At 38.1% G+C, this 22,001-nt stretch overlaps 2 protein-coding genes across 2 annotated transcripts in view; one reads left to right on the top strand and one right to left on the bottom strand.

Annotated features, from left to right (window-relative positions):
- RGL1 (ral guanine nucleotide dissociation stimulator like 1) overlaps positions 1-22,001 on the bottom strand; it is a 187,920-nt gene that overhangs the window by 161,848 nt on the left and 4,071 nt on the right. The gene's annotated exons all lie outside the window — the stretch shown is intronic.
- On the top strand, positions 13,800-20,549 carry APOBEC4 (apolipoprotein B mRNA editing enzyme catalytic polypeptide like 4). Its single transcript, XM_081122381.1, has 2 exons — positions 13,800-14,043; positions 18,166-20,549. Exon 2 carries the CDS (start codon positions 18,196-18,198, stop codon positions 19,300-19,302), a length of 1,107 nt encoding a protein of 368 aa, XP_080978507.1. The 5' UTR covers positions 13,800-14,043; positions 18,166-18,195; the 3' UTR covers positions 19,303-20,549.

The raw sequence follows: 22,001 nt of genomic DNA, 5'->3' as shown, positions 1-22,001 counted from the left end.
ATTAGCTAAGATGGAAAAGACCTTGAAAGAAACAAGATAGAGGTAAGGATATCAAGGATCCTCTTTATTGCTCAGTCAAGTTTAAGATGTCATTGAATTAGAGATGTTATTAAAAAAAAAAAAAAAAAAAGACAGTTGGATATACAAGTCTGAAGCTCAGGGGAGAAGTCAGGGCTGGAAATACAAATTTGAGAGTCATCAGAATTTAGGTAGTACTTACGGTCATGGGACCAGATGAGTTCACCTCAGGATATGTGTAATCAGAAGGGCTCTGGGCCACATTAATTAGCTAACTAAGGCAAAGACTTCTGTGACCTTTCTACGTAGGGTTGACACATATCTAAACACACTAGGAAATCGGCACAGCGCTGCACAAATACACATCGTTGTCAAGCTCCTAAGAAATTAAACACCATAGAAAGACAGAAACAGTAATAGCTAAACTGAAAATGCAAATTCCCCGACCATAGTAATAAATCACCAGTTACCTTAGTAGAACTGGAAAACAAATTGCCAGCAAATTCCCCAGAAAAAAAGCACCCCCCAGGAAAATGAAGATAGAGCACCCCCTACCTTTGGTCCACTGGAAAAAGAAAAGGTTTTCCTGAAGAAACACAACTAAAAATAGTACACTGAGCTATTAACAGTGAATATTTCCCCGGGCTGAGTTTTCAGAGAACATGATTAATATTTGTAATTTTTATCATAAGCATCTATTGCTTTCAAAAATTAGAAAAAGAAAGCTACACAAAAAGGTGATATAATAAAAAGTTATAATTTCTGAAAAGAATGCTAATTTGGCACGACATCACAAATAGGGGGAAAAGAGCAACTGGTGAACTGTTTCCAAGGAGCTCCAACGTGAGTCTTGGAATTGCCAAAGGCCTGAAAACTGGTCCAGATAACAATTCTCACTGAACTCTAATGAACACTGGTGAAGTACAATAAGAACTAAATGAACATTCTCACAAGTGCTGGGGTTTTAAACATAATTATCCCAGAAATTTCAAAGATCCCATACATTTACCTACTACAGGCTTAGAACTAATGCATAGGTAGACTGTTTTTCTGATTGAAACCATCAATATTTGGTAACTGGTGGAAAGAATTTTTTAAGTAGCAGATACATGCAGGATCACAACATTTCGGTACCACGACACAATGAGTATGGAGGAAGCAAAGCTATTGTCTGCTTATATTCTTGTCACACTTTTGCTTATTTACATCTGCTTACCCTGTTTATGTTATAGATTTACCTGATTTCACCTGTAATCCCAGGTTTTAGTCAAACACTAGAGAGCTGCTGCTACAGATTTCATGTAATCTTTATGAAATCATAACGGCTGTTTTTAATGTTATTGTATGTTATTAAAAATTCAACATTAAGGAGGCCTTGAAGAAACCTGTAGTCTTTGCCATGTTTGACTAAAAGGAAGACCTCTTCTAATTATTTAAACCTGTAAGTCACTGAACATAGAGTGCAATTTCTTAGTCTCCCATGTCCCTTGCAGGCACTTTGGACTGTAAGTCAAGGTAGTAAGTGCTAGATAGCATCACTGACTCATAACCAGACATTTGAGTTCTTTTCTAGGTTTCATACTAAAGTTAAGAATCTTTGTTATTAACAAACTTAAAGTTATTGAATAATTAAATAAGTGTTACATATTTCAAATACAAAAAAAACCTCAAGCCAATTTAGGGTGTTCTCTTACTTTATACCTTTTGCCAACTGCTATTGCTCTAAATCAAGTTCTCTAAATGAGGTTTTAAATATATAAACTATGTGTAAACATAAATATAAATATAAAAATATTTAAATCAAACAGTAGTGTGCTTTCAGATGATAATTATAATTTATATGGAAAGAAAGAAGGTTCTCCAAAGGAAAGACTCCCTCTTCAGCTCTGCTAAGGCAACTTCCCACTAACAGCCTCAGGGCAGGAGGGGCCAGGAGCAAATTATAAGTTTAGCCTTTCATCTCTGCAACGTGCTAAGGACCTATATATAAAGGCTCTTCTGTCCACTTTGGGACTGAAGTCTCCTGGTCCTTCCACCTAGAAACAAGAAATGTCAATATGGTGAATGTCCTACCCCAGCAGTTTCCGTAACTATTTTGGGCTTGTAAAGGGGGACTGACGGTGACAATGAGGTCTCTGGCCTCACCCGTGCAAATGTTCCTCTTGTTCAGAAAAGCAGCCAGTGCCAGGACTATATCTTCACCAAGCTAAAAACTTCTCCAAAATCAAAAGCCTTAAGAAATCATCGTGGCATTTCAAACATCACAACGTTTTCTTTTTGAAGAACCTTACCCTTTTGAAAAGAGATTCAAGGTAGCTTCTCAACTCACCAACAATAAAAGAAAAATAAGTGATATAGAAAATTTCTTAAGGCTAGCATGGAGATTGCCACTCATCAATTCATTCATTTATTCAATGACTGTGAATGTGCCATGACTGGCCCTCAGGGCAAATAATGCAGCAGGTGAATGGAGGAGCTGTAGGTCTCTGTCTTTATAGGGCCTACTCTTCAGTAATACAGAAACAATAGCTTTTAATGTTGCCAATAAGTCAACAGACAATATCACCTCAAATCCTTTTTGGAAGTAGCCTGATATAAACCAATAAAAATTAAATTCACTGATCATGATATCATGGCAGGAAAAAAATAGGAATCTATGGAGAGTAAGAAAATAATTCAAAGGAAGGCACTTTGGTCTTCGGCACACCAATCTATTCCACAGAAAGCGAACTGTGCTTCACCACCTAGGAGGTCTCACAGAGAGACGCATATTCTTTACTGCATTTTTATGAAGAAAAGCAAACAGACACTGTGGATGCTTCAACAGGAAACAAATGGGACCATTTTCTTCAAATTAGTACTTCTTTTCCCCAAAAGTCCTACTTCATCTACTTCTGCTTTAATAGCTTCATCTTTATGGAAGTAAAATATTTCAAATTAAACTGAGTCATCACGAAATTATAAATTACAAATGCAAACTTAATTTTATCACATTAGAAGAAAGTCTGCCATTTTAAAAGGCTGTTTCATCAAGAACCTCTGTCCAAATTTTAGTCTAAACTAGGATAAATGCTCCATCTGATACTGACAAGAGTTCTCTGAATGCTTTTCACCAAACTCAGTTTCTTTATGAGGTCTCAGAGTCAAAGGGTATATGGACGAGACCAGCCACAATCCCACACAGCTGGTTGTATTTGGTATATACAGGGAGATAACTACTCATGAATTAAGCAAATAAAGGTAAATCAAAGGGTATTCTCAACTATAAACTCCTCCTTTTGACAAAATTAGCAATTCAGTGTTTATCCTCAATTAATATTATAGGTACATATATTACCAACATGTAATAGAAAATCTTTCAAATTCACATACTCAATAAGTTTAGTGTTCTTTTAAATGAAAAAAAAAGTTAGAAGCTTTTTGCTAAGACCATCTGGGCATCTTAGAAATCTGAATCCTGAGTTGGACCCATTCCCACATTGTTATAAACCACACTACACTCTCAAATCAGGAATAGAGTCTTTGTGGAAAGATGAATCCAGAAAATAAACTGAAACCAGACTTAAGTTTGGCAACTTAAGTTCAGAAGACAGAGACTTGGAAACAGAAGAAAAAAAAAAATAGAAATTGACATAATTCAGGTAGGTTGGAATTCAAAGTATGCTGGGACCTTGGTAACATAGACCAGCTGGAGCAAGATGAAGCCAAAACCAGACCAGGCACAGTCCAGGGAAACACATACAAGCTCCAGATGTCTGTCTGCCAGGTGGATCCTTGCAAACCCAATGTACCATGTCCAAAGACACAGCAAGCTCATACGTGGGTCAGGCAGACACTGAGAACTGGAGGATGAATTCAAGGGCAGGGTCGTGAAGCTACAGACTCACAATCATGGCAAGACTTGTATTTTCAGCAATACTGTAATCTAAGTACACAGAAAAACCTAGAATTTGGGGGGTAAAATATAACAAAGATTCAAAAATACAGCTGAGTCACAAGAAAGTAAGGGACAGTCTAATTCCAAAATCAGGGAAGAACATAAACATAGATATGTTACACTGGCACTGACATTTAGGCTGTGTTGATACTGATAAGAGGAAGCTTGGGATTTTATAGCCATGTGAAAATAGATGATGAAGCCTTGGATTTGCTCAATGTGAAATGGAACAAGTCCCACCCAGCCCCCATAAGTCCTCAAATGGCTAGTCTCTCGGTAAAAAGAGATGGCAAGGAAGCTATTTCAGCATAGATGTTTGGGGGGGAGGCGCTTCCCAAACATAAGGTTCAAATTTACATTACCTAACTGAAGAGAAAGGAACACTTCCAAACTCATTTTATAAGGCCAACATTATCTTAATACTGAAGCCAGACAAGGACACTACAAGAAAAGAAAATTACAGGCCAATATCCCTGATGAACGTACATGTGAATTTCTCAACAAAATACTAGCAAACTGAATTCAAGAGTATGTTAAAAAAGTCATACACCACGATCAAGTGGGATTTATCCCTGGCACCCTAGGATGGTTCAATATACACAGATCAATAAATGTGATATACCATATTAACAGAATGAAAGATAAAAATCATATGACTGTTTCAATAGATGCATAAAAAGCATTTGACAAAATGCAACATCTTTTCATGACAAAACTCTCAACAAATTAGGTAGAGAAGGAATGCACTTCAACATAATAAAGGCCATATATGACAAGCCCTCATCTAATATCATACTCAACAGAGAAGAGTTAAAAGCCTTCCCTCTAATATCAGAAACAAAACAAGCATGCCCACTCTCACCACTTCCATTCAACATAGTACTGAAATCCTAGCCACAGCAATTAGGCAAGAAAAATAAATAAAAAGTACCCAAATTGGAAATGAAGAAGTAAAATTATCTATTTGCAGATGACATAATCTTATACACAGAAAACTCTAAAGACTCTACCAAAACCTGTTAGAACTAATAAATAAATTCAGTAAAATTGCAAGTACAAGATCAATATACAACAGTCATTTGCATTTCTAAACACTAACAACGAGCTATTTGAAAGAATTAAGAAAGCAATCCCATTTATAATCATGTTAAAAACAATAAAATAGGAATAAATTTTAATCAACAAATTGAAAGACCTGTACACTAAAAACCATAAGATACTGACGCAAGAAATTGAAGAAAACACAAATAAATGGCAAGATATCCCATGTTGTTAGATTGGAAGAATTAATATTGTTAAAATGTCTATACTACCTAAAGTGATCTACAAATTCAATGCAATCCCTATCAAAATTCCAATGGCATTTTTCATAGAAATATAAAATACTATCCTAAAATTTGTATGGAGACAAAAAAGATCCTGAATATCCTGAATGTGAAAGGAGAATAAAGCTAAAGACATCACACTTTCTGATTTCAAACTACACTACAAAGCTATAGTAATCAAAGGAGTATGGTACTGGCACATAGAGCAATAGAACAGAATAGAAAGCTCAGAAATAAACCTATGCATATACAGTCAACTAATCTTTGACAAGGCACTAGGAATACACAGTGGGGAAGGATAGTCTCTTCAATAAATGGTATTGGGAAAACTGACTATTCACATGCAGTGAACCTGGACCCTTATTTTTCATAACTCATAAAAGTTAAGCCAAAATGGATTAAAGACTTAAATATAAAACCCGAAACCATAAAACTCCTAAAAGAAAACATATAGGAAAAGCTCCTTGACATTGGTCTTAGCAGTAATTTTTTTGGAAAGGACAGCAAAAGCACAGGCACCAAATGCCATATATATAAAAAATATTATATTATACATTATACATTATATATTACATTATATATTATACATTATACATAATATTATACATTATGTTACATATTACATATTATACATTATAGTATACTTTATATTATATATTATATATGTACCTATATGTATAATAGACCACTATTCAGCTATAGAAAACAAGGAAATCCTACCATTTGCTACAACAGAATGAAACTGCAGGGCATTATGCTAAGAGAAATAAGCCAGACAGAGAAAGACAAATATTGCAAGGTATTACTTATATGCAGAATATTTAAAAATAAATAAATAAAAGCTGATTTCACAGAAACAAAATGGAGTGGTTATTACTAAGGGTCGGGGGGAAGGGTACATATGAATATAGGTCAAAGGTTACAAACTTATAAATTCTAAGGATCTAATGTACAGCTATTAATAATATGGTATTGTATATTTGTTATATACATGAAAGTTGCTGAGAGTAGATCTTAAGTATTCTCACCACAAAAAATAAAAATAAAAAAGAGTTAAGTATGCAAGGTGATTACTGTGTTAAATAACTTGAACTTGGTAATCATTCCACAATGTACATGTATATAAAACCATCACATTTTATACTTTAAGTATATATAATTATATATGTCAATTATTTCTCAGTAAAGGTGGGGGGAGGGAAAGCAAAACTAATCAAATTGGCTTTGTTATTTGCTATTAAAACTATTTTTTAGTGTTAAAAAAATTATACTACCTATGTAGTTCAGGAATCCAGAGCTGAGAAATAGATATTAAAGTGATCCAGGTCTGGGAAACACACTTGTAGTGTCTGTAAAAATTAAAGGCAAATTCTCTCTAGAGCAGTGATTCTCCACCTTGATTTTGGAACTTTAAAAACACTAATGCCTCAGTCTCACACCTGGAGTATCTGAGTTAACTGATCTGCAGTTCTACCTGCCACCCTAATTTTTAAAAGCTCACTAGGTAATTCTAATGTGCAGAAAAGACTGAGAACCTCCGCTGTAGAGAGACATGCTTCAGTGCAGGCCACACAGGATCCCCACCAAGCATGACTTCAAAAACAAAATTTTACAACACCCAAAGGAACAATCCACCATCAGCAAGAGTAGGGAGAAATAACTAAAAGCAAAGTTAAACCTCCAAGAACATTAGATAATAGAATTATTTGTTACAGACTATCTAATAACATTGAAAATAATTAAAGATTTTTAAAAAAACAAAAATATTAAAATAGAGGAAAATACAGATACAAATAAAACTTCTAGAATGGATAAATATATTCATTGATTTAAGTAACTCAATAAGTGGGTTAAAGAGCACATTAGCAGACCTGTAGAGGAAAGTAGAGAATAAGATGATTGACCCAGAGAAAACACCAGGAATACAGCACTGAAAGATGAATGATGGTATCACTCAGTTGGCTGAGCATCCATCCTCCTGTGCACCAAAAGGTCGCCGGTTCGATTCCTGGTCAGGGCACATACCCAGGTTGCAGGTTTGGTCCCCAGTCGTGGTGTGTGCTGGAGGCACCCAATCAATGTTTCTCTCTCACATTGATGTTTCTCTCTCTCCTTCTCCCTTCCTCTCTCTGTAAAGTCAATAAAAACATATTTTTTTAAATGAATAATAGCAATTACAACATACAAATTAAGAGTCATATTAAGAGTCATAGGATAAATGAGGAGGTTCAAGATACACCCAATTGATGTTCCAAAAGAGAGAATGGAGGAGAAAAATATTTCAAGAGATAATGGCAATTTTCTACTTGGAGGATTTTCAGAGTTCACCATATCCTCTACTGAGTCCAAGACTATAATATTTTCTCTCAGCTTCCACATATTCTGTCTTAACTGAGGGACAAAATTGAACTGAACTCAGCTCAGCGCCAAGTTCAGCGCTATTAGTGACTTCATTGGAAAGAAATTGGGACAAGAGGAGCTGAAAGCATGATAAACTAAATATCAAATTTGTTGATAAGTATGGTGACCTTGAAAATTTATTGGGAATTAAGTATCCAAATGAAGAAACAGGAGTACTACAGAATCCCATCCACAGTTCATTCTTTCCCTGTCAAATGACAAGCGATACATTACTTCCTTTCACTGACAATACCAAGTGTTGGCTAGGATGTGAGCAACTGGAATATCTTTCCATTTGTTGCTAATGGAAACATAAAATAACAAATAACTTTTGAAAACAATTCGGCAGTGTTAGGGAGGAAGAGACTTTCCTCTACCCTTCTTTCAGCTGGTCTAATAATTAAACCTATGTGACACAGATTAGATTAACAAGAGAAAATAACCAAATATAATTACATACTCATGTATGGGAACCCAACATACATGAGCAAGTCAGAGACCCTCATATATAAGAAGTTCAGAGACAGAAAAATGAAAGGAAGCGTATATGACATATTGAGCTAAGGATGAGGTCAGGCACCTTGGGGCTTGGGGGGCTGGGTCATTTGCAGGACTGTAAGGGGAGCAGATGTTCAGTAATGAGAAGTTTGCCCTGCCCTAGAGATAGTCACAAAAAGTTATCTCTGGTGATGAGTCTTTTTTTTTTTAAGATTAACAGCCACCCTTTTATTTTTTAAACATATCTTTATTGATTTCAGAAAGAGGAAAGGAGGGGGAGAGAGAAAGACAGAAACATCAATGATGACAGAGTCATTGATCGGCTGCAGCCCGCAACCCGGGCATGTGCCCTGACCAGGAATCGAACCCCGATCTCCTGGATCCTAGGTCGATGCTCAACCGCTGAGCCACACCCGGCCGAGCATGATGATTCTTATTATGGAAAAGGCCCCTAATTTAAAGTCTTTAAGGGAGAAGTAAACGTTTCTTGTGAGCCCGCAGGGTCTCAATCACCTTCAGTTCAAAATAATTCACATGCCCAAGTGGCACAGCTTAGGGAGGCCTGTTCTGAACCACTTGAGAAGTTCCTCTAAGGTGAGATGCATTTACTGTAAACCTAGCAATTCCAGTCTTAAGTATTTGTCCAAGGGAAATGGAAACACACGTCTACACAAAGACTTGGACATGAATGTTCCCAGGAACTTTTCATAATAGCCCTGAACTAGAAACAATACAAAAGTCCAGGAACAGATGAACAGATAAACTATAGCACATCTATACAATGGAGTATTACACAATATTAGAAAGAAAGAAACTACTGATAGATACAATCACATGGGGGAATCTCAACAACATGCTGAGAAATAAGCGAAAAGTGCCAAAGTTTATACTTTATGATTCCGTTTATAGGACACTTTGGAAAAAACACATGTAATCTATAGTGACAGCAGAATGACAGCAGCTCCCCCAAGCCGTGTGGGAGAGTGATTCTTGGGGAAGGAAGGACCACGGGAAATTTGGGGTTGATGGAAACATTCTATATTTTTACCATAATGGTGGTAACATGAGAACATACATTTGTCAAAACTCAAAAAACTGCACAGTTAAAATGGGTGTATTTTATAATATGTAAATTATACCTCGATAAAGTTGATTTTTTAAAAATTCTTTCCTCTTGCCAGAAACATTTTCAGCTGTTTCCTTCTACATACTTATCATCTTATCATTTTTCTACATTTTCTTCTCTGTCTTGATTTTATCATTATCTCACTTTTGAAATAGGATTTTCCCCAACTTATCTTAAGTCTAGGTCATAAATTTGAAATTATTTTCTGTTTGCTCAAAAAGTAGGATGTGATGGAGGAATTATGGTGTAAAGAAAGAGTTTTACAGTGCTCTGCGTTCAAATCCCAGCTCTACCACTTACTAGCTATGTTATCTTGAGTATTAGTTAAACACTCTGAACCTTAGTTTCCTTATCTGTAAAATGGAAATTGTAATAATACCCACCTCTTTGGGATGTGAGGCATGTAAAATTTGGGCACAGAGAAGGCATTCAGTAAACTTTAATGGGTTCCACAAATGATATTTTCATTTAGTTCATCACTTGTATTATAAAATTTAGTGAACTTAGGTAAGCAGGATCACTCTTTAATAGTGACTGAAGGGGGACAGAAGCACATGAAATGCCTGGCCAGCGTTGCTCAGTGGTTGAACGTCGACCCATGAACCAAAGGTCACTGGTTCGATTCCCAGTCAGGGCAATCTGTTGAACTAGTTATTTTTAAATGGGCTCATGTTTCCTATGTCTTTTTTGTTTATTTTTTCTATAAAATCATTTCCATTGAATTTTACAAAATGACCAGTGTATTATGGTTTGGAAACTAAATTGGTCCTTGCCCACAGGTAGTTTGAAACCTTTTTTAGAGCATCTATACCTCTGGGAATAAAGATGATACCTCCACCCAGCACTTGCCCTCAGCTTAATTTTTAGGAGTTACCTTTGATTCTAAACATCTGTTTTTGTTTCCCTAGGAAAATGGGAGGAAACAACATGGAGAAATTCTGAAAGTCTGGTTTTAGCAAACTAAGGGTCATCCACCAGAAAGTTTCCTGGCTGTTAAGACTGTGCTGCCACCCTGTGGCCACTCGGCTTATGACCCCAAGCTGGAAGATCCATCCTCTGCATTCTTGTCTCCCTTTCCTCTCAACCCTAATGCTTATCTTATCCCATCTTTTCCACCTAAGTCCTTACTGAGCTCCATGAAATCTGCTGAATTCTGTCCACTTCTTTATTTCGTGATTGCTTTTTCTCATCAGTTTTGTTTAGGTAGTTTGTTACTGCTACCTGAATGCTACATGACATTATTACTCAATGTAAACCTAATTGCTACAAAAGCAATGAATTATGTAATTAACTGGCCTCAGTACATTCAAATAAAAGTAAAAACCTTTAGCAATAAAATATAAATTATTTTACTTCTTGCCACCCAAAGAGAAAGTCACCTTATATGCAGCACCTAACAACACACATTCCATCTTGGATATATCTCAAATTGGATGTCAAAACATAGATTAGAAACAATTTTTGTCATTTTAAACTGAAAAAGGGTATTTTAAAAACATATGTAGGTGTAGGAGAGTTTGGCCTTCGTAAAGCTTCTTCATTATACCTGCATATTACTTTTATGTAGACAATTTACATCGTAACTCACCTGAATGAAGATGAAACATGACAGAAAAACAAAGGAAGACAGAAAGAAGAAAGGAGTCTGTTTGGAAGTTAGATGTTTCCTCAAAGTTCCTCCCTTCCTGTAAATGTCAACTTAGCAATAAGAATTGTGAGCAGAAATCAGGACCAAGGTCCTTCATTTCCTTATGACTAAATTCAGTTTTAAAAGTCATCTGTACAACCTAAATGGACCTTTGCAAAGTTGACCTTCCTTCCGAGTTTTCCTATACATCACAGATGTAAAAAAATGGTGGCTTAAAAAATTGTAGCTCATACAAAAGAATGAAATCGGACCCTTATCTCACACCATATAAAAAAACAACTCAAAATGGATTAAGGACTTAAACATAAAAGCTGAAACCATAAAACTACTAGAAGAAAACAGGGAAAAAAGCTTCTTGACATTGGTCTTAGTGATGATACTTTGGATATGATACCAAAATCTCAGGCATCAAAAACAAAAATAGACAAGTGGGACTATATTAAACTAAAAAGCTTCTGCCCAGCAAAAGAAACTTAATCAACAGAGTGAAAAGGCAACCTACAGAATGGCAGAAAATACTTGCAAACAGCGTATCTGGTAAGGAGTAATATCCAATAAGGAACTCATGCAATAAGGAACTCATACAACTCAATAGCAAAAAAAGTAAAAACACTAATATAATTTTAAAAGGGCAAAGAACTTGATTAGACATTGCTCAAAAGAAGACATACAAATGAACTACAGATATATAAAAAGGTGCTCAAATATCACTAATTATGAGGGGTGCAAATCAAAACCACAATGAGACATCACCTCACACCTGCAAGAATGGCCATTATAAAAAAGACAAAAGATAACAAGTGTTGCGAGAATATGGAAAAGGGAACCCTTGTATACTGTTGGTGGGGATATAACTGATGCAGCCATTGTGGAATACAGTATGGCTTTTCCTCAAAAAATTTAAAATAGAACTATCGTATGATCCAGCCAGCCCACTTCCAGATATTTTACCCAAAAGAATTGTAATCAGGATCTCAAAGAGGTATCTTCACTCCCATTGCACCATTATTCACAACAGTCAAGATATGGAAACAACCAAAATGACATTGAATGGTTAAAGAAAATGTACTATATATATACAATGGAATATTACTGAGCCTTAAAAAAGGAAATCCTGCCATTTGCAGCAACATGGATGAACCTGGAAGGCATATTAGTAAGTGAAAAAACCAGCATCACACAAATACTGCATGATCTAATTTATATGTGGAATTTAAAATAGTCAAATTCATAGAGGCATAGAGTAGAATGGTGGCTACCAGGGCTTGGGGAAGGGGAATGAGGAGTGATGTTGGTCAAAGGGTATAAAGTTTCAGTTATGCAAGATGAATATGTTCTGGAGATCTAGTGAAACACATGGTGACTACATTAACACTACTGTACGGTATACTTGAAATGTGCGAATGGGTTAGATCTTAAGTGTTCTCACATACACACACACCCTAAAAAGATAACTTTATGAAGATATGTTAGATTGTTGTGATCATTTCACAGTGTGTAAATATATCAAAAGATCTAGTTGTACACCCTAAGTATATGTAACTTTTAGTTGGCAATTATACCTCAATAGAGTTATTTTTTTTTTAATGGTGGCTACTTGGAATTGCCTATCCCGAAAAATCATCCTAAAATGCAATTAGTAAATATACCAGTGGATAGAGGCTCATTTTTAAGGCTATGTTTTTTAATTGAATATCATTTATTAAAGTTAAATAAAAGGTGAACTTTGAGGGTCAGCTTTTGGCTTTATATTTACAAGTTCACTGAGTTAGGAGATACTATGAAATTGGAGGCAAGCTATGGGCACAGTAAAGGTGTGACCAGTGGCAGATGATGGGAAAAGAATGGGATGCAACAGAGTGAGCATGTGCCAAAGAAAGCCTGAAGGCAAACAGAACTGAGCCCTTAAAAGGCACAGAGACCAGTATAAAATAGCTCCCTAGAAGGCGCCCTCTAGAGGAGAAAGGACTGTTGCTGTTGCGGACACTGGAAGTCTGACCATGAAAAAGAAAAATTGGTGAGGCTGCTGTGGGAAACCTTCTAGGTGCCTCCATCATCTCGGATGGGTAATTTTTAGAGCAGTATATATGCGTAAGAACTTGGTGGTAACTAAGGGAAACACGCAATAGTGATCATCACTCACTCCTTCAAGGGGCCTGAGGGAGAGAAAAGAGGCAATATCCAAGAGTGAATCATGACGATCCCCATGTCTAGTGTCCTAGGAGACGGTGTGGAGATGAAGGGAACAGGGGAATGAACAGAAAAGGACAAGTGGCTCTTCTACCAGCCGCAGAGAAATGGCCACAACTGTGTCTTAAACTGGAGGGGACCCCATACATATCAACAGCAAGGCTCTCCCCGGGAACTTGTAAGAGGAAGGAAATTGCCAACACAGTAACTCAGGTTTGGACAACATAGAGAGCCCCCACTCTGGGGCCTGTGGGCCTGTTAGTGAGAGCACCGCCCTTTGGGGAAGTCAAGTCTCTGCTTCCTCTCGCAGGTGCTCCCCTCTCACAGAAGGGCACACCTCCCAAGGAGAGGCCCTGGAGCCTCCACAGGCCACAGAACCAACAAATCTTGTCCATACACCAAGCCTGGAACTTATTCTAGATCAGGTCAAAGGTGCTGAGAAGCATGACCTCGGAACTTGATTCTTACAGCCAGAGGGGGGGAAAAACCAACACGTTCATTTAAACAGATACTACGCTTTTATCCAAACTGGAATATGCATTCATGTATATTTTCATCTTTGGAACAGGTGTTTTGAAATGCAAATAAAGTAATAAGTGTCAGAGCTGTATCCTAGCAGTAGCTACTCTGCAAACGTTACCATGGCACCGATTCAACAGTGTTCTTAGAAGCAGCCACACCTCAGCAAATTCTTTCTAACTTGGGACAGCAAAGTTCAAACGAACTAATAGACACAAAGTGTGAAATAGACACAAACCGACAGAAGAGGTGAAACTTGACAGTCCAACTGCCGTCTGAAGCTACTTGAAACAGGGCCTAGAACTTAAAGAGGGAAAAAGAAGAAAATGGACCATCTCCCAGGACACCTGGCGTGTGATCCAAGCCTGGAGACAGAATGACGGTAATTATAACTGCTAGCATTTGTTTTTAGCTGCTAACAGATTGCACACAGATTGGGAAGGGCAAACTCCATCCTTCAATTACTCCGGTGCAAACTGTGCTTTAGCAGTACTCACTAAATCCTAGCGGGGTGGGAATAAAGCAGATTGCCCTCGTTTATGTTCAAGTAAGGCAAGCTGTCCTCCCACGGCTGCAGGCCAGGCCATTCACGCCGATGACGGAGCTGGGTTATGCAGATCCCTACTCCCCACTGGCCTTCGATCTGCTCTGTGCAGGGCAAGAGGCACTTCCCAAGTGCAGACAGAGCAGAAGGACTATGTGAGAGGGACACAGGACGCTGGGGAAGCAAGTCTCAGCCAGCCCGGCCCGTGGCTAATCGTCTCCCAGGCAGGCCCTGGGCTAACCAGAGCATGTCTCTGCCTGCTTAGGAGAGAATGAAATGACAGATACCGAAAGTTAGCAATACGAGATAGTCTCTGATCAATGCCTGATTGATTATATGAACCACAAATTCTGTCAGAACTCAAAGGGGGCAGGAGTTCTTTCCTGCTCCCACTCCCACTTCAGATGAGGGAGATCAAAGAACACATCCCAAAAAAAAACACACTGAAGAAGTGAAGACCTAGCCAATAGGGGCCACCGTTGGTGGACAATGAAAAGCCATCAGCGAGAATGAAACTCTAGAGCTCCCTCCACCATGCAAGGACACTAGTCGTCAAGACTTCCTTAAGGGCAGTGATGATACACCATTTGTGGCTAAAATAGCCATAGGAGGGGAAGAGTGCAGAGGAAGGAGTGCTTGGGAAAGCAATCGGGACTTTCCATACTGCCTTTATCCTGAAAGACACAAAGACCTCTGCTTCCCAAAAGGGTAATTCTGGGACCATTATATAGAGTTAACTCCACCCATCCACCCAAAAAAGGCAGAAAAGGGCCCCTAAGTAATGCTTCCATAACATTTTAGCCAAACCAATCTGTAAATTTTCTGTGGGTGAATTAAAATTGTAATTTGAGTAGTAACCTGGATATCGGGTGTGCCACCCAATGGCAGGCCACATCCCGGACACAATATTCAAAAGAGAGTGAGACTCTGGGCTTGGTTTCAGCAAGTTTTGATATTCAGAAAGACCCAGTCCAATGAGGAAGACAGAAAGCAGGAGATGCTGGGAGAAAACAATGCTCAGGGTCAAGAAAGAGATGGTATTAGATCCCAGGTGATTGGTCCATTGCCAAGGGTTAAGCAGGAAGAGTCCAAAGCCTGAGGAAAAGCTGTGTGAAGTCTAGGAAGTCCCAGGGCAGGAATTCAGTTGCAGCAGGAAAATACACTTAGGAGGAAGTGAGGCAACCCCCCAATCCTATGGACTAAGTCAAAATGACAGAGGTTAGGAGAAATCTGGATTATGATAGGTATGTGGTGGGCAGAATTATTGCAGAGGTGTTATGCATGAGGATGATGGTGACATGAGTAAAGTCACATTCCATCTAGAGCTGGATTGAGGCCCTAAAATATTTTCTGCCCAGGACAGGATTATATAAGTTACTCTGCAGGTTTCAGCCTGGAGATCAAAAAGCAATGATGAGGGGATCTGGGTTGAGGAAGACAGAGCTGATCAAAGTGTTTCCATAGAAGAGGCTATCATAAATGCTTCTGAAATAAGCAATTAGATTTTGAAAAGTGAAAAATATACTTTCTTGCAATGATCACTTTATCTCTCTTAAATTTTCTGCTTTATCTGTTTTGTTGCCTGGATAAAATGTTAAACATAAAAAATGAAACCACATATACTAGAAGAAAATATAGGAAATATTTAACTCCTCTTTGATGGGAAAGTCTTTTCTAAACTCAATATTAAAAAATAAATCATAAGGATAAATATCAGGCCACATAAAAATGAAAAATTTGGTGCAATCAAAAATACCATCAGCACAAGTAAAAGGCTCTATAAACCAGGTAAAATATTTGCAACAAATATGGCAGCTAATATTCTTGACACATAAAGAGTTCTCGCAAATCAATAAGGGAAACCTCAAACAAAAAAATGGGAAGGGATCAAATATATTTCACAAAGAATAAATACTACAGACCAATAAGCATGTGGAAAGGTGCTCAGCCTCACTAGGGATTGAAAAGGTACAAATTATAGCCACAAAGAGATGCTTAAATTCTCAAGTTGGCAAAGGGAATTGGTTATAAGTAGCAATGGAGGGAATGCAATAGAATTGGTACACTTTCCTAGGAAGCAATGTGTGAAAGTCTAACCTAATAATATGACTTCTAGTGACGTACATTAAAGACAATGAGACATAGAGATATGGAAGATTTATTTAAAGAAATACTCATCAAAGTATTATTTATAATAATAAGAGACAAGAACCTGAATGCTATAGTCATGTAATAAAACACTAATTAGCCATGAATATTGTGGTTTTTGAAGAATTTTAATAATGTGGGGGAAATGCTCATGACATAATACTAAGTGAAAACGCAAAATATAAAACATGGTTTTATTTATGTTATGCATAACAAACACACATAGCAAAAAGACTGAAGGGAACAGGCCTGTCAATGATAATGGAAAGGTAAACTGATACAAGCTGGCGTGAGTTTTTATTTTTCCTTTATGTATCAGTATCACACACACAAAAAATAATTCTACAAGAAACATGTAATTCTTGTATAATAAAAAGTTATTTTACAATATATATATATATATATATTTTTAATATGTCTTTATTGATTTCAGAGAGAGGAAAGGAGAGGGAGAGAGAGAGATAGAGAGGGAGATAGAGAGGGAGATGAGAAAGTCATTCATCGAGCCCACAACCTGGACATGTGCCCTGACCGGGAATCGAACCCCGATCACCTGGATCCCAGGTCAATGCTCAACTGCTGAGCCACGCCCGGCCAGGCAGGAATATTTTTTTAAAATATACATTTATTGATTTCAGAGAGAGGAAGGGAGAGGAAGAGAGAGGGATAGGAACATTAATGATGAGAGAATCACTGATCAGCTGCCTCCTGCACATCCCCCACTGGAGATCAATCCCACAACCCAGGCATGTGCCCTGACTGACCCTCGATCTCCTGGATCCTAGGTCGATGCTCAACCTCTGAGCCATGCCGGCCAGGATGAAGGAATATTTTTTAAAGGAAAAATAATTACTCAAAGATCTCAGCTTTTTGTTTTTAACATCCCAGAAACTGTATGAAATATCCTAAAGAACCATATGTGCTTTTAGAATAGTAAAGTTTCCAAAATGCTCTAACAAGACCCACCCCCTGGAAATAAAACTCTCAAATGTTGATGAATGTCTATCCACAACCCAAAGAATACTCACCTGGCACTTCTACAAGAAGTCTCTAGCAGCTGAATAGACTCCATGATCCTACTCCCAAAAGGCTCACCACTCCAACTTATTGCCAATGATTCAAAGAAATAGCTGATTTGAGACACAAGCACACTCAAAACCCTCTGCACGATATGTTAGACACTATCATATTCAGAAAAGAGACAAATGAAGAACATTATGCACAAAATGCAAAACCCGTTTATTCCTTTGACACTCCTAAACAAGTGTCATCCAGATAACCCTAGGACGTGCACTGATATTACTAAGAGCTAAGTGTTTATTGAGTCCTTACTTGTGTCAGGCATGTAATAATGCATCGTACATTTATTCTGTCATTCAATCCTCAAGACAATCTTATGAGGTAGGAACTATTCTTAGCCTCATTTTACAGACAAGGAAGCTGTGGCTCCCCGATGTTAGATAACTTGCCAAAAATCACTAAGCTGGTAAGTGGCAGAGCCCTGATTTGAAACAAGGCGGTCTGTTTCCAGGACTTTCACCATTAACCCATATGCTCTACCGCCCCAGAATCTATGAAACAGGTACTGTGTGATGCCTTTCTCTTTGGTCTCCTCCCCACTCCCTAGGAGTCCCAGTAAAGATGCATCCCGAGCTTTCTAATCTATAGATATATGTCATTATCTCTTAGACCCGAAGATGCTACCATGGTTCTCACGCCCCCTGCTTTAAAGAAAAATGATTCAGTAAATTCATGCACTGCCTTTAGTTCCTCCCTCACTGGTTTTACGTGTATTTTCCCTCCCTTGGTTAGGACTGCAGCTAGACGGCAGTAACACCAGCGATGGAGCCGTTACACGAGGAGCACCTAGCCAACCGTGGAACAATAGTGAAGCCTTATTACTGGCTGAGCTTCTCTCTAGACTGCTCCAACTGTCCTTACCACATTCGGACAGGTGAAGAAACAAGGGTTTCCTACTCAGAATTCCATCAGATTTTTGGATTCCCTTATGGGCCAACATGTCCTCAAACAAAACACCTCACGTTCTATGAACTGAAAACTTCTACTGGGAGCCTGGTGCAAAAGGGTCACGCTAGCAGCTGCACGGCGAACACCACCCACCCGGAGTCAATGCTATTCGAGACCAACGGCTACCTTGACTGGGCCATGTGCAATAACGAGGGCATCAGGCATATCATCCTGTACTCCAGCAACTCCCCCTGCAATGAAGCTGACCACTGCTGCATCAGCAAAATGTACAATTTCCTGGTAGCTTACCCGGATGTCACTCTGAGTATCTACTTCTCTCAGCTCTATCACACTGACCCTGAGTTTCCTGCCTCGGCGTGGAACCGCGAAGCTCTCCGGAGCCTGGCTAGTCTATGGCCCAAGGTCACCTTGAGCCCAATAAGTGGCGGGATCTGGCATTTTCTCCTCAACAACTTTGTGAGCGGCGTCTTGGGATCGGCTGTTTTCCAGCCCATCTTACCCGGGAGGGCGCTGGCTGACAGGCACAACGCGTGTGAAATCAACGCCATTACAGGGGTGGTGCCTTATTTCACTGATGTGCTTCCTCCGACAAAAGAGGGTCGGGACATGAGCGCTCAGGCAGCTTTCGAGAGCTACCGCTCCAGCAGTGCCTTTCCGGGACAGTCTCCTCAAACGACAAGCGGACAACCACAACCCAGCCTGGCACCAGACCTCAGGGTCCCTGTCGTCTTTGTGCTGGTGCCTTTCAGGGACCTACCGCCAATCCGAGTGGGTCAAAACCCATATAAACCCAGGAACGTCGTGAGGCACTTAAATATGCCTCAGATGTCACTCCAGGAAAGCAAGGACCTCCGAAGGCCTCCGCTCACAGTGCCGGTGGGGACAGTGGAGATCACAGAACAGTCCCTAAGTAGCGACAAGACAGATGAAAGAAAGAGGAAAAAGAAAGGGAAGAAATAAAATCTACATTCCTACAACATAAGACCAAACAGCTACCAGAGGTCTGGTAAGATAGCCAACAAAAATCTGGAAACTTTCTCTCCTGGGTATGACCCAAGATGGAGATAAAATGATAGACTAAAGGCAAAACCTGAATTATTCACCATCTCAACTATTATAAAGCTACACTATTTTAAACATAATCCAAAATGTTTTCCATAAGCAACTTAATATCTTTCCTTTATTTTGAAAATGACCGTGTCAAAGTGGAGCCATCAGTACCTTGCTCATATTTTGGTGTAAAAAAGAAAATGTCATTATTCCGGTCTCCCCATATCATCTTTCCACTAAAAAAGCTGATGGACTAAATAGCTTCCTAAACTGGTTTTAGTATAAAAATTTACTATAAAATTGGGAAACATCCTGAATTTACTGGCATTCAGGGCTGTTTGCAAAAGCAAACCAGTGAATTTCCACTAATTGTTCATTGTGGACAGAAGATTTTAGGCAGCCCTTTTTTTTTTTCCCTAAAGTGATTCAAAATAGTTTTGCGTGGGGGTAAAAGCTCTTTTGCTAATTGATTAGCTATAGCTACAAAAATTGATTTTTGAAATGTAGCCACCTGCTCAGCTTGATCTTTCCCAGCTCAGACTTCTCCCTCCTGAGCAAATGATAGAGGCACGATGACACATGAGACTCTCCAAAGACTCCTTCCATCACACATCATGTAACAGCCAAGTTACTCTTACTGGCTTTCAAGGCTCCTCCTCTACTTCTCTGTTGCCCTGTCTCATTAGCAAGATTATAAGTTCCTATAGGCCAAGTGCAGTCTCTTTCACTTCTTTAGTTTCCTTTTAGGATCTAGCACAATATCCAGGCAAAATATGGTTAGCAAAGCTCTGAATCTACATCTCAAAACTTTACCAATCCCTGGAATTTATTCTCCATTCCAGCCAAGTGGCCTTAACTCTCCTGCAATGGACATATTTTTTATTGTTAGCATCCATTCCCCCTTCTTCTGATATAGCTCCCAGTGCAAAATTGGTTTTACTTCCCTTTTTTCTGACCACTTCTTTTTAACCAGTGCATATCTTATATCTTCTCTTAAACTCTTGTTCAAAACACACTTCTATGAAGTGCTCTTTGACTAACCCTCTGAGCAGGTACATTAAACCACTTTGCTTATATTCCATTAATTCACATTTGCTGCCTCACTTCCCTCTTTAAAGAAAAGAAAAATGTTTAAAATAGGAATTTATCTTGTGATTAAAATAAATAAAAATTTTAAAAGAAATTTCTATTGTTAAGCTTAACTTTTTAATAGAATTATTGGAATATAATTGTATTTGGGGTACATAGTAATTATTATTTAAGGAGGTACTTTTTAATTTTATTAGATCATAAAATCATGTCTACAATTTGGTGTGTAAAGTTGAAAAAGACCCCAACATGACAAATTCAGCATCTCTGATAACTATAAGAATAGATCCAGGTGGGTGACTCGGCTACTGGCGTCAGCAAGTCTGGGAGGCCTCGGATCCAGCTCTGAAGCTTCTTTCAGTGGGAGAGACCTGCCCACCTTGTGGGCTCCTCAAAAAAAAAAAAAAAAAAGAGTAGATCCAATTAGTTGCCATGATATCTGTCTCCAAAGTGGTCAAGAAGACTACAATATCAATCAGGCTATGAAAGATCTAGTTAGAAATATATTCTGAAATTTGTGATGAATTTGTATTTCAAATGTGAACCTGGATACCAATGGTATATAACAACGGAAGAGATGTGGCCAGAACTATAGAAAAGAAAAGTGCTTGGAGCAGTTAAACTTTTGCACTGGTTAGTTAAGACTGGGGCTAGGAAGAAGAATGTTACTGACAGGTCATGAGTTCAGGCCAATATAGTCAAGACTTAGACAAGAGACTATTAAGAGAGCATAAAAATACATGGCCCTAGGCAAGTAGTTTCTATTTCCTGATCTGAAAAACAAGAGAAATGCACAAGATCATCTTTAAGGTTCCTTTCAGCTCTATCTGCTCTAAAATGGCATTTATCAGAATAATAGTTCGATGGAGTGATTAAAAGCACAAGCTTCAGAATCTGACAGTCCTAATTCCCATGCCATTCTGCTACTTGCTAGTTGAGTATCATTGGTTGAGTTACCTCATCTCTCTGAGCCTTAATTTTCTTATCCGTAATATGGGAACACTAATTCCTAGGCCCTAGAGCCACTCTGAGGATTAAATAATATAAGTACAGTAAAAGGCTTATTAACCAAGTGTCTAACAAACAAACATCCATCAAGTGTTTGCTATTATTAATAAAATTTTAACAGGATGATAGATAGAAAAGGATAGGAATTGTAAGATCTTTCAAAGTCTATCAAAACTATAAGTCTGATGACTATTTTCTATAAGAAGTAAAAGTATGTTTCTAGAATTTGTGACAATCAGGTTTAGAGGAGAAAAAATGTTGATTTTAATATTTTGCTTAAATAGTTAATAGTAGCGATGAGAAACACCATATATGTCTATGGTCATGGAAGAAACTAAAATAATTATATGAAAATATTTTTTGCAACTTCTTGCCAATAAGTTGAGAATCTAGATTAAATGCTTGATTTACTAAGAAAATATAAATTCTAAAATTGACTAAAAAGAGAAAGAAAACCAAACAAGTCAATAACCACAAAAGATAAATATGGTCAAAGATCTACCTCTAAAAAT

Source organism: Miniopterus schreibersii, assembly GCF_964146895.1.
Source record: "Miniopterus schreibersii genome assembly, chromosome: 19".
NCBI classification, from domain to species: Eukaryota; Metazoa; Chordata; class Mammalia; order Chiroptera; family Miniopteridae; genus Miniopterus; species Miniopterus schreibersii.
The sequence above is the reverse complement of the archived record's forward strand: the minus strand, read 5'-3'. Positions and strand labels throughout refer to the sequence as shown.

Coding starts and splice junctions, on each gene's coding strand:
- APOBEC4 (XM_081122381.1), top strand. CDS start 18,196: ATGGAGCCGTTACACGAGGAGCACCTAGCCAACCGTGGAACAATAGTG.